Source organism: Agelaius tricolor, unplaced genomic scaffold (assembly GCF_023055355.1).
Source record: "Agelaius tricolor isolate 1412-34295 unplaced genomic scaffold, bAgeTri1.0.p SCAF_5, whole genome shotgun sequence".
Classification (NCBI taxonomy): domain Eukaryota; kingdom Metazoa; phylum Chordata; class Aves; order Passeriformes; family Icteridae; genus Agelaius; species Agelaius tricolor.
In genome coordinates this window covers 34,229,869-34,242,622 of record NW_027269265.1, presented here as the reverse complement: position 1 = coordinate 34,242,622, position 12,754 = coordinate 34,229,869, and the positions used below count along the sequence as shown (strand labels likewise).

Sequence of the window (12,754 nt, the reverse complement as noted above, 5' to 3'; positions counted from 1 at the left end):
AAAAGTTCCAAAAACCATTTTTTCTCAACTAATGTAACAGCCTTGCAAAGAGGGGTGGAAGTCAACTGGCTGGGTATTATTATGCACGTATTACAATTAAGACACAAAAAATATTAAGTTTCACTCACACACAAACAAATGCCAGAGGATAGAAAAGGAAGGCAGATGTTTTTTCAGGGTGCTGAGTTTTCCGTGTTAGGTACATGTGCCCTGTTCATATTACTCTTTCCTGCCCTTCTGCAGCTGTGCTGTGTGACTGCACGGAAATCAATTTGGCTTTTAAAGGACCTGTGCAGGAATAAGCTGGGAGTGAAGAGAGAATGGCTTGGAGGTGGTATTGCAGAGCACTGCATACCATGCCTAGAAGTACACTAGTCCTTTCACCTCTCTTGAGGAAATAATTGTCTCTATGTGTTGTTTCTGTCCCTAATTTGTGTCTTTGGTAGGGATCCAAAAAGCCTCACCTACCCATCAGCAAATACTACTGTGAATTGCACATTTGGTTTATGCAATTCCTCAGTTCCTTCTTCTATATCCAACACATTCTTCAGGAGCACAGGGCTCAAACTGCAGAGGGAATTCAGGACACATGCAATGAGGGATGAGACGCAGAGTAACAGGTAAACAGAAAAAAAAGAGTTGGAGGATCATTATTTTTAAGCTTACAGGCTGAAATCTATCCCAAGACAGGCATTTAAGATGGAAACCTAGTTTGCAATTTTCTGCATCATCTCTTGGGGTCAAACCTACTTGGTTTAAGTGTTTTGAACTTGTTTCTTTGAAATCTTTTAGAAGTAGCTTGACCCCTCTCCAGGGGAAAAAAAAAAAAAAAAACAACCAAAAAAAACCAAAAACCAGTGACTAGCACATTTTTCTCTATGGCAAATAGGATTGAGTAAGGATTTTAACTTCCAGCATTTCTCAGGGCACTAACAGGAACAAGGGAAGATGACCCATTTTCAGCATCAGTACATGATGCTGTCAAACTGCTCACTATCCAGGGTGCACTCCAGAATATTTACCATCTCATATGCCAAAAAAATGTCACTACCTCATACAATAAACTGCCAAAAGGCTGTGGGGCTGACAGGCTCAGAGCTGCACAAAACATGTGATAACTGCTAGGGACTTATATATCCTCTGTGAAGCAGGTAGGATCTTACCCTTACCAATAATTTTAAGACTACTGCCTTGCTAGAGTCTCCCACCTCCTTCCCCTTCTTTGAGCCTTTTGAAGGAGACCCACTAGTTAAGAGTCAGCTATCTCTAACCCTGAACAGTTGATTTAAAGCTTGTGTTGTGAAAGCAATGGCTTTTTCATTGGGTCAGACTTTTGAGGCACCATATTTTTGATAATGCCACTGATCCTTCAAGATGCTAAAGAAATCTGAGGGGTTTCTGTTCATCACAACACTATCCCTTAGCTAGACCAAGTGCCACCATGCAGGAATGCCACTCAGAGAACACTATGTGCAATAGCACAGCTTTGCTCTCCAGCCTGGCTGCAGCAAGGGGAAGGGGGATCACTGCAGAAAGGAAGCTTAAGCTGAATTTGAAAAACCCCTTCAGGATTTATTTGCTGCCAGGTAAACTCTCAGATCCTTCCTTATAAATCACAGGAAGGGGCTATTGGAGTGGCATAAAAAGACAGTGTCTTTGGGACAGTACGTTCCAGAGATCACAGGTATGCAGTGAGCACCATAAAGAATTTGATGAGGGTACTGTTTTTTTTTCCCTGTTTCTTTCCAATTAAGCTGACATATTTTGCTTTATGTATTATGAGACTTAATTCCGAAGTGTACATCCTGCTGGCTCAGCAGGACTGAGCAGTAAGGCTCTATCAACAAGATGCCCACCTAGAAGAGGGGAGAGAGTTCTCCTTTTATCCAATATACCCACTGTTAAAAGCAGAAGAGTAGTAGGCAAATTAAGAGCTGTACAATGAATATTTTCCTGCAAATCTTTTTACTTTGCTGCTTTGATGGAGGAATTCCTGTTCAGCTGGGGAGACACAAAACAAAAGCTGTCCACTTCTATTTGGAGAGAAGCAGAAATCATTTGTCAGCAATGTCCTTTCCCACCAGTACAGTGAAAAGCAGCACCATCAATCTTTTCAGCACAGGAAACCAACGGTTCCTTAACCTGTTTGCAAGGCAGATTGACTCTACACACACACACACACACGAGCACAGACCCACTGAGGGAGATGCACAATCAAACCCATCAAGGAAAACTAGACAGCATCGAAAATGCTACTGTTAGGGCTTCCAGCATTCCTGGGATGAGAGCCTCAAGATAAGAGGCTCCACATAAGTAACAAGTTTCCTACTTTATACTCCTGTCCACGGCTTTTCTCCTTGTGTTAGGGACTCTAAGTCTGCATCTGACAGGCTGCTACTGAAGAGACATTTTAAAGAAAGAGTCATGATTGTGAGCTGCATTTATGAAATTGCTGGAGCAATGAGAGACAGCCATATGGACTTCCTCAGCATCACACTAAGTGCTTAAGGATAATCTGAAAAGTCAATGCAAGGGCAATTCTAGAGTCAGGGAGCACTCACCTGGGCTAAGTCTGCAGCTGACTTCCATGGCTGGGTTCCACTCTCCATTCTTGCATGTCAAGTATTTATAATCTCCTTTCAGCATGTAGCCTTCAACACACAGATACTCTATGACACTGCCTGAAGTCAGAGGGTTGTTGCAGGGGCTAGGGTGGCATTTATAGCCTCCATTCTCAGGTTGTGGTGGCTGGGGACAATCTGGTAAAAAAGAAAGCATCATGAAGGACATCTCAGAAGAAGAGACTTTTACACAGTATATATGAAACACAGGCAGATTCCACCTAGAAACACCCACTAAATTAGGAAACTACTAAAACTGAGCAGAAAGGCTGTTACACAGTGCCAGAGAACACCTCTGATAAAGTTTCTGTGATTGATAAATACTGCTTGTTATCCCAGTAGTACAGTCCAACTGGCAGGCACCATACTGGTGATATTTGTGACACAACACAGATTCTGCATGAGAGAGGCCCAGGAAATCCTTACTGCTATCTTCTCCCCACAGCTTTTTCACTAGAGACTGGGGTGAACCTAACAACCAGGCTTTCCTATTCGTCTGGCAGGGGAAGAGTGTCAGACCTGTTGAAAGGAATGAGGAATGCAAAAACCCCTCTGTACTATGGGTACACAGTGCCAAGGTGCAGACTTGCCTCATCATAAGGCAACCTACAAGCCTGTAAAAGCACACAGATTTTGACTATTTTACATAGATATGCCACCAACAAGAATGGCAACAGAGCTTTGTTGCAGTAGGATGAACTTCTTCACTGAAAGGGTGGTCAGGCATTGAAACAGGCTGCACATGGGATGGTGAAGTGACCATCCCTGGAAAAGCTCAAGAAACCACTGGACAGGGCACTTAGTGCTATGGTTTAGTTACATGGTGGTGTTCCATCAAAGGTTGGCCTTGATCATCTCAAGGGGACTTCTCCTAGGACCAAATGTTCTAGTCTACTTTTAAAAAGGAATTCAATGTATTAGGAAAACATTTCTTAAAAAACCCCTCTGTTTGAGTGTTAAAAGTGCTGTATGAGTGTTAAAAGTGCTTCACATTCCTTTTTGCACCTCCATTACCCTGACTAGTGGGTATAGGCCCATGTGGTATCTGGCACATACCAGAACTTTTCTTGCAGAATTTTCAACAGCCATTCAAATAAAAACAACAAACCAAAATTGAGGAAACTGCACTGAAAACAGGATATTTGTCTTGCTCAGAACTTCCTATCTTCTGACAGGTCACAATGACCCTTCAGAACAGCACCAATAACTTCCACTGACATGTATCTGCCTGGCTGAAAGATGGAGAAATCCAGATTTTTCCCTTAAAATTCACATCAGCTTCCCAGACTTCATAAAAGAAAATACATCATAGATCCCTCTGGAGACATTCTGGGGCATGGAAAATCAGTCAACCCACCCAGGGTGTTCCATCAGAGCATGGTGACCCAGGCCTGTCCTTAAACCCCAGAGCACACATTCTCCCATGTTCTGCCTCTAATGTGACCCACTTACTGTGGGACAAACAGCAAGAAACAGCTGGGCAAAGTTCAAGAAATTGGATTTTTAGTAAGATTTAAGAAGCAAAAGAAAACTCGAGATTCATTCTCTGTGGAAAAATTTGCCACATTGCCTTAGTGCAAACAACTCTTGAACCTAAACACGTGTGAGAATGCAGCACAGGTAGTGCTTGCAAATGCCAATAAACCCTGAGATGAAGTGCTGACTGAAGGCAAAAATGCTCTGGTATGGGTTCTGCCAGCTTTATAACTGCAATTCAATTTACTTCTTCAGAAAAGGTTAACAGGGGTCTAAGCAGCAGCTTTTCAAGAGGACTTTGTTCTTGAGATTTATTCTTAAATAAGCTTCAGAGAAGCCACTGTCCTTTGCCTCATGAGTTTTAACTGTTACCTCTTCTGTGCTGTTCATCTTTTCTTTCTGCAATAATTTTGTAACCAGTGTTTTAATCCTGCACATTATGAGGCTGAACTTCCTTTCACAGTGAACCTGTGAAACATCTCAGGGCAGTTGGGATCATAGCAAAGCAACATATTAGTGGCACATTTCACATTCAAGCACATAGACAAATGCCCTGATTCATCTGCAGTCCAGGAGAGGTTTTTGTGCTAAAAATTGCAAAACCACCTGAGCACCAGAGACATTTTTAGCAGTTTAGCAGGTACCTCTCCTGGCACAGGTGGAGAGCTGCGGGTAAAAGACAGCCCCACCACAGCGGTTGCCAAAACTCAAGAGCAGACAGGACAACTTCCCTACAGCTTTTTATAGCACAGCAGGTACCTGGAATTGCTTGGGAGTCACGCACAGCATCTTTCTGCTCACTGCAGCGAAGAGCTCAGTCCCACAGTTCCCTTTTCTCCTGAGCTATGCCCATGAGCTGAGCCTGGCCACTGCACTAGGAGCCCTTCTGCACACAGAAGCAGCTCACTGTTGGTTCCCCTTCTATCATGAAGTGCCACCTACACTGATGAGATTTCTCAGTTACGTACAAAAATCAGCCAGCCAACAAGGAACAGGAACTCATTTACTTTGCAATAGCACTCTCAAAGGCTTGGAAACACCACCACATCAGGCACCTGCAGAACCCTGATCTGGTCTTCAGGAGATGCACAGCTATTGAACTGCAAACTGGGTTCCTCCTCACCTCCACAGACCATTTGGACAGGAAAGGAGAGAAGAAGCTGGTAAGTGTTCAGGCAGTTATGCCTGACTTGTCCTATTCTCAGGGAAGGGATTACAGAATCAACCACCTCCCCCTCCCTCTACCCCCAACCTTCATTTGTCATCACAGCATCCAGGAGTGCACAAGTATTTTAAAATGTCAATTTTAAAATGATGGAAGAACACTGCCTGTGTGCTGGGAAATAGATGAAAAAGGTATGGATTAGGCAGCCAGAACATCAACACCCTCCACACATGATTGAGCTGATCCTGGACTGTCCTTTGCAAGGCAGCCCCAGGGGAACAAAGCTGCTCAGAGCCTGCAGCTCTGGGGAGGTCTACTAGACAGTGTTAATGGCACTGAAAATTGCTGAAGGCAAGGCTTGGGTGGGTAAAATGATGGACTGGTGGTACCTGAAAAAGTGAGAAAGTCAAATACCTCTGCTCCCTGCTAGACCAGCTCTCTGTCCCTGGCATCTCTGACAGTATGCAGCACCTCTGCAAAGCAGGGACCAGTCCAGCATAACAGAGGCATCCAGAATACCTGGGACAGCCAATGCAGCAACCTGTTTCCTAAGCTTTCACTGCCCTCAGCTTTCACATTCTCCATAACAGGTTTCTTCAACTGCCTCCATATGTGCACTCTAAACTGGGGCTAACAGAAGACAAAGTACAAGTTTGATTCTGCACCATCCTTTATGTCTCCAGCAGCCAAGCTTATGCCCAAGCTTGCAGCACTGGTATGTTCACAGCAATACAGAACCAGGCAGAGCATCCCATTTACTGCCGTCCACAGAATAAAGCGCTGACACTTCAGGGGTGAAAAAAGCTGGGTACACCAACTGCTGCCAGAAGGCAGACCCAGAGCAGCCTGTGCCTGGCTGTGGTCAGCAGCCAGAAGGGGCTGGGGCTGCCTGTGTGAACTGTGTATTACCGCTCTGGAGCATGGCTCTGTCGGGATGGTTCACTGCTGGGAACAGAAAGATATATGCAGGAATTTCCCTGACACACGTCTTTTTGGAAGTACCCCAAGGCTTGTGAGCCATCTTAAGACAAATGTTCATGCCAGGGAGGGAAGAGTAAGAGAGCCAAGTTACAGAAGTTACCAACTTCCTAGGAAGTTACTGACATTCTAGGCTCACATAGCTATTGCCAGGATCTTGATTCATCAAGCTTTCAGTATACACAGAAATAGGTTTTAAGCATTTCTCCACTTTGTACAAAGGGAGCAAATACTCCCAAAGACCCTGTTTCTAGGAGGGCATCTCCTGAGAGAGCTGGTTCTCTGTCAGCATATGCTGCTGGAAAACAGAAAGGAAACAGAAAGGAAACAGAAGTCCAAAGACTTAGAACATCATTAAACTCCATTCACAGGTAAAGAAATTGTCATTTCCAGATTGACAGGCAGAAATTAAGTTATGCATTGGAGCTTCTGTAAATGCCATTCCAAACCACTAGGTATTTAATATACAGTTTTTTAATATGTAAATGAAAAAATATTAAGCCAGTATGTACCTCCACCCAGCACCCCACCAAATCATTTATAAGCACCATATTTTTCTGTTTTGGTCACATGAAAAAATACTGTCCTCCTTCAAGGAGGGCTAACTGCTCTGATGTTCTTTGAATAGCTGTTACCAGCTTGGCAATAACCACCAAAACACTAAGGAACCTTCTTTTTTGTTGCAGCAACAGCAACATCACATTGTACTTTCACCAGCTTCCTTTTCCATGGCTCTCCTTTAAAAGCAGCAATCCTCACTTGCTTCCTCTTCCACCAGATTCACAGACAGCTGTGAGGAGCTGGAATCCAGCTTCTTTTAGAAGAGACAGTAAGAGATGTCAGTTGGCCAATTGATTCATCTAATCACCAAAGGATGAAATGGTTCTTTCATGTCCTGGCTGAGCTGGAGCTGAGCAGCGGTCCTGAATGCAAACCTGATGCAGAACTAAAAGCATTTCCAGCATAATGTAACAAAGACACAAACCCGAGCCATGGTCATATATAATGCCACAGATGGAAGCATATGGTCTGTTCTGTGCTGACACAGAAGTGAGAGGTTTAAGTGCTCAGAACATAAACCACAGAAGCACAGTTGAGCCTTGATCACTGAGAGTGAAATTCACAGATAAGCAGAAGATTTACAAAGCTCAAGCAGGATGAGCCTGTTGTGGCAAGCACGAAGAACAATACACTCCACTCACACATACAAAGAAAGATTAAATCATACTTCAATCTGACTGGATAATTGTCACAGAATTATAAAAGCTCCCCAGTATTAACCTTCTTTGCACAGGCATAACACCAGATAGAAGTCTAAGACCTCTCTACAGTCTAATTTGCTTGGTACTGTCTCTTTATTTTCTTCAGTCAGTAAGATTCATGGACTCTACGAGGGGTCTTACACCCCTCTTTTCTGCACCAAGCTGAACTGTTTTTCAGTCACTAACCTGTTTTACTGGGCCATCTGACTATACAGAGATGAAAACCCAGTTCTCCTTAAAAGAATGCAGTTTTATGAGAAAAAAAACCAAAATCCAAACAAACAACTAAACAAAAAAAACCACTCCAACCAACCAATAAACCAAGGAAGCAAACAAAAACCATGATCTGCCAGAGTGCATAACTGTAAGTTTGTAACTGAGGGAGAACAAGCCACGGCATTGCTCACCTTACAGACAATTGTTTTACACTGAACATTCAGTAATAGTTCTTCTTCTCCACAGCAGGGCACAAAGGTCACTAAAACTAGGACAGGAACAGTTTAGACAAAATAAAGTTGCTCTTTACATGAGTCAGGCCCAAATCCTGGCAACTTCAAAAGGAAGCTGGACCCAGCCTCAGGTAAATCCCTCAGTGACCACACAAGTGCTCTAGCAGGTTTGCCTACCCTCAGAGCAGTGGCAGAGGAGCCTTACAGGTCTATGCTGAAGCACTTTGGAAGCCATTTGTGCGTACAACTGCTCTGCTGGACGCCCTCAGCGTGTGCCTGCTTGGATACTGTTAACACCTCCTGGCCTTTTAGACATAGCACAATTTTTGTGTGATGTGGAAACTAGAAATGGAAGATGCTAAGCTCAGTACTTCTCTTTCTTCATCTACAACATTTACTCCATTTAACAGATACTATCAAGACAGAAGAAAAACATCCTACAAACAAAAAACACCCTCCTAATCAAGATAAATATTCCCCTGGCTAGTCTGGTTAAACTTGTCCTGATGTCTCATGTCAGCAGGTCTAACCTGGTGAGCAAACATCTCTGTGAAGCAGAACACAGAAGCACCCAATTAAATTGTCCCAGTGCTAGAGGCCATGCCATTGCTTTCATGCTGTTTCCCCTGAAGCCTGATCCTAACTTTCTTGTACTACTTTGATTGCCCTACAGCAGGATTTCTGTGGAATAGCTCAGAAAACATTGGCTTGCCTCAAGGCCTGCCACCTTTTTGTCTCTTCTGTCTCCTGTCACATGGGAAGGTTTCCTCCTGGTCACAGTCATTTCCTGTTCACCCTCTTACAAGTTGTGTTTCAGCACACTCCACAGTGGCAAGGAGAACTTCTCTGTCCAAGTCTCCAGTTCTCCAAAACATTGTCATCTTTATTCTTTCGGACAGGACTTGCCACCAGCCTTAAAAACAGCATATCTAGAAAAGCACCCAAAATAAACACAAGATATCCCCGTCTTCCAGTTACTTGTCCCTGCTACAGAGACTTCAATTTTCAATATGGATAATTTGTGTGTTCATCACCTCAATATAGCTGAGGGAACTGCAAAAGCTATTGCTAATTTCTGGCAAGGAACTTCCAAACAACCCGAAACTTTAAGGGAGAAACCCTCCCTCCCTACTCCCACCTTCAATCTGGGTCTTGCCACAGCTAAATGGGTGCTCTGAAAAACTAATTCCATCTGAAGCCTTCTGCAGAGGCTGTGCATTTTCAGCATCTCAGACCTGAGGTTCAGGTTTAACACCATGCTGAAAACAACAGAGCCAGATTCACAGCTCTTTTCCAGTTAGTGCCCTGGATGGGCTTGCAGCAATAGTGGGGTTTTTATCAATTGCTATTTGCATGCAAATTCATACACAGGGCTTCATCTTTTTTTTTACACAATGCTTTTCCACAATAAAAACATGACAGCCTGATGCAGTCAGCAGGCTAGAAGTGCAAGCCAGGGAGCAGCAAGAATGCTCACTTCAGCTTCTATAGGGCCTGGCAATTCTAGCAGAGTGCTGCCCATGGATCCCACTCAGGGGTGACACTGAACATTGGTTTGGCCTCAGCAAAAACATTCAGCTGCTTCCTAACAAGAGCTCTGGCCCTATTTGCTAATAGAAGAGATCTTTTTTTCTCTCCTTGCAGAGTTTCAGTTTTTGCCAGCAGGGTGCTACCTGACCTCTCTGCTAATCTCCTGGTTGTTTAGTAAGCCAAAAAGGAAAGAATTTACTCCTCCCTTTGCCCATTTCTTGGATATACTCCTAACTTCTGTCACCAGTACTCAGAGAAGCATGAATGTGATCCAACCAGATAACAGCAGCAGTGCTGTCCTTAGCCACACTGCAGGATAGTCAGCCACAGCCACTGCAGACAGTCTCCAGTGCTTCAGGTTACACCTAACAGAACACACTGCAAGTAACTTTAATTAAATTTGTTAGGTTTGGGTCTTCTTTGGTTTTGTTTTGGTAAGTTTGTTGAGGTCTGGGGGTTTTTCTGGTTTTTTAGTGTAACTTTTTCTCTCAGGGAAGACATTGTCTCAAACACTTCCACATTTCCTAAGGTAGGACAGATCCTTACATAGGATATGATGAACTCAAACCCCACTATGCACCTACTGAGAGAAAAAAACATGAAATGTAGTACCAAAACTAAAGGCACACATGCAACTGGAATATGTGCCATTTTCAACAACAAGCACTTATTTTATAAGCCCTTTGGAACTATTGGATGGGAAATTCACTGTCCAAGTTAGCTGCTTTATCCCCTATGCTCTGCAGAATCTAGGCAAAAGGTGGTTTCCTGCCTTGAGAAGAAAAAAAAGATTTATATATCTATATATACACACCTATTTTATTCAAAGAACACACAACTACTTGTCATGTACCTCTAACCCAAATCTCCTGCTGTGTCATTCTCTGGGGGAACAGGGGAAAACAGGCTGACTGAAGAAGAAAAACATTCCACAAGCTTCTTTTTCAGTAAGGAATTTTTCTTCTTGAACCAGGGCCTTCAGTCACACAAGATTTCCTTCTGCCTGAGACAGGACTGGTTTGGCTCCAGGAGCCTTCTGCAGCAAGGGAGATGATGGAGGAAGATGACTAGCCAGCTTCGCTTTCAGTGTGAAATCTAGAGAAGCAATATCCTTGTTTTTTCCTTTCCTCCCTTGCACACACAAACCAGCCTATAAACAGCAGAAGCCACTTTTGGCATCCCTTCCCTCAGCAGCTCTTCAGTTTTAGTAAGAAGCAAGTCTGTTACAATTTCATACCCTTTTTAGACTAGCTATGTCAACTAAACACCATCTTTTACCAAAGAAAGAAACACTTCCGAGGCAGTTGGTCTGGAGAGAAAAAGCACCTTGATAAGCTTTGATCAACAGCACTGCTGCTCCCCACCCACACCTTCCTTCCTGTTGAGAAAGCAGTAACAAGGGGATGTGCTTTAGTGGTAGATTGAAAAGCAGTCACCCCCACCCACATTTTCCAACAAGAGTGCCAGTTCCATTTCTGAATGCTAAATACCTCCAGGTTTCCAACTAACCATGCTTGCCTGGATGCACTCAAAAGCTTTCAGCACAGCAGCTTCCCACTATGCACCCTCTGCTCCTGCATTGTCCTTCCCAGGCAGAGAGCCTGGATTAATATCAGGCTAGGAAATTGCTCATCAAGTATTTCAGGGACAAACGTCACTGCTTTTAACAGCAGGTTTGTGCTGAACTCAAAGAGCTTTACACTGGGGTTTCTCTTGGCAGGCTGGCTCCAAGAAGCACAATGACCTGATCTGGGAATAATATTTGAGATTTTATCCTCCTCCAGCATCTTCAGAGCACTTTTTAGCCCACACAATGAAATTCCAACACAAATGTGTGCTGCAGTGATTAGAAAGCCTTTTCCCCAGAGGACAAGAGGGTCTCTCCTGGTGGAGGTGAAGTATGCTTTGTTCCCCTTCCAGGTAGCTCGAGGTATTAGTGGGTTTTTTTTGTTTCCTGCCCACCAGTGTACTAGTCTGTGTGTTTTAACTACACAAACACAGTAGCTGCAGATAGAACATGTGAAAAGGGACCCAGACTGAAGCCATCCTCTGCCAGCTGGCAAGAGTTGACAACTTGGTGTGCTTCTAGCCAGAGACAGGATTTACTCTGTAAAACACAGATTATCAGATGCCCAGGTTTTCCACTGGTCTGTAATTTCTGGCGAGGAGATAGGGATTGGAATCAGGAGAACAGATTTTGAATCTTCTCCTTTTCAGCACTCTGGCTTTCTATAGCAGATGGGTCATTTCCCAAAGGGGCAAACCTGATACAGCAGCTGCTGCTGGGGCCTAGTCACAACAGCTGAGGCTAAAGGACCTCTTTATATTTAACTTACAGGAGGCAGAAGTCAATAAAAGGCCTCTATTGTAAGTGCACACACTTCTCACTGACCCTGCCCCTAAAATATTTTAAGCCTTCCTAAAACACACTGCAAAACATAACCCTCTTTTGGGTTCTGTGTATTAAGCAGGGGCCAAGTCCACTGAAAAATAAGCTCTCTGTCTTTACTGGCTCCAGATGCTGCTTATTCTGAAGTCACAGACAGAAGGCCAAACTGAGCAGGGCCGGAGTCTTCACAGGGAAATTACAGTTTCCCCAGCAAGGGCATACTCTGAAAAGGAGGCTTATTTTTTTTTATGTCATAATGTGGGTAAATGAGAAGAACCAAAGCAAAGAGATTTGTATATATAATCATATAGCTGTGCATTTATATAATTAGACACAAGCACTTAAAATGTGTACAGTAACAGGCACCCCTCACAGCCATCCCATACATAGTCAAGCTGCATTTTTTTCCCCTTTTCCTTCTTTCTTTTTTTCCCCTTAGGGCAGGGGAAGAAAAAGCAAGAAAGAAAAGACTCTAATTGCAGCCTTCCACCAATGCAGTCGCCATCTGGTAACTCAAGAGACACATGGAGACGAATTATCTTAATTAACATGTTACAACAGTATTTAAAAAAACTCTATGCTTATTAACACTCAGCTGTGATTAGCCAACCACGGAGGAAGCCTGCTAGTGCAACATTAATTACGGGTCTTGTCTGTCTTTCTATTAGAAATATGATTTTTTTTTTACCCCCAGTAGTTTATCTATCCCCTAAAAAGAAAACCATTAGCATCAAAGCTTACACTAAAATGCAAATTATATTTACATTCTACAAGAGTCAAAATGTTTAGGCTATATGAAGCTGCCACTGGTACTTCTACAGTGCTACAGATTGTCTGGATATAAAACATACTTCTCTCTGCCCCTTAGAAAGCCTTGCTTCAGG

At 43.4% G+C, this 12,754-nt stretch overlaps 1 protein-coding gene across 9 annotated transcripts in view; it reads right to left on the bottom strand.

Moving 5' to 3' along the window:
- The window catches only part of SUSD6 (sushi domain containing 6), a 93,284-nt gene that overhangs the window by 9,216 nt on the left and 71,314 nt on the right, over nucleotides 1-12,754 (bottom strand). For all 9 annotated transcript variants that reach the window (XM_071427165.1, XM_071427163.1, XM_071427164.1 and 6 more), the window contains one exon: nucleotides 2,562-2,759. In XM_071427165.1, coding sequence (XP_071283266.1) covers nucleotides 2,562-2,759 — 198 coding nt within the window. The remainder of the gene's footprint in view (nucleotides 1-2,561; nucleotides 2,760-12,754) is intronic.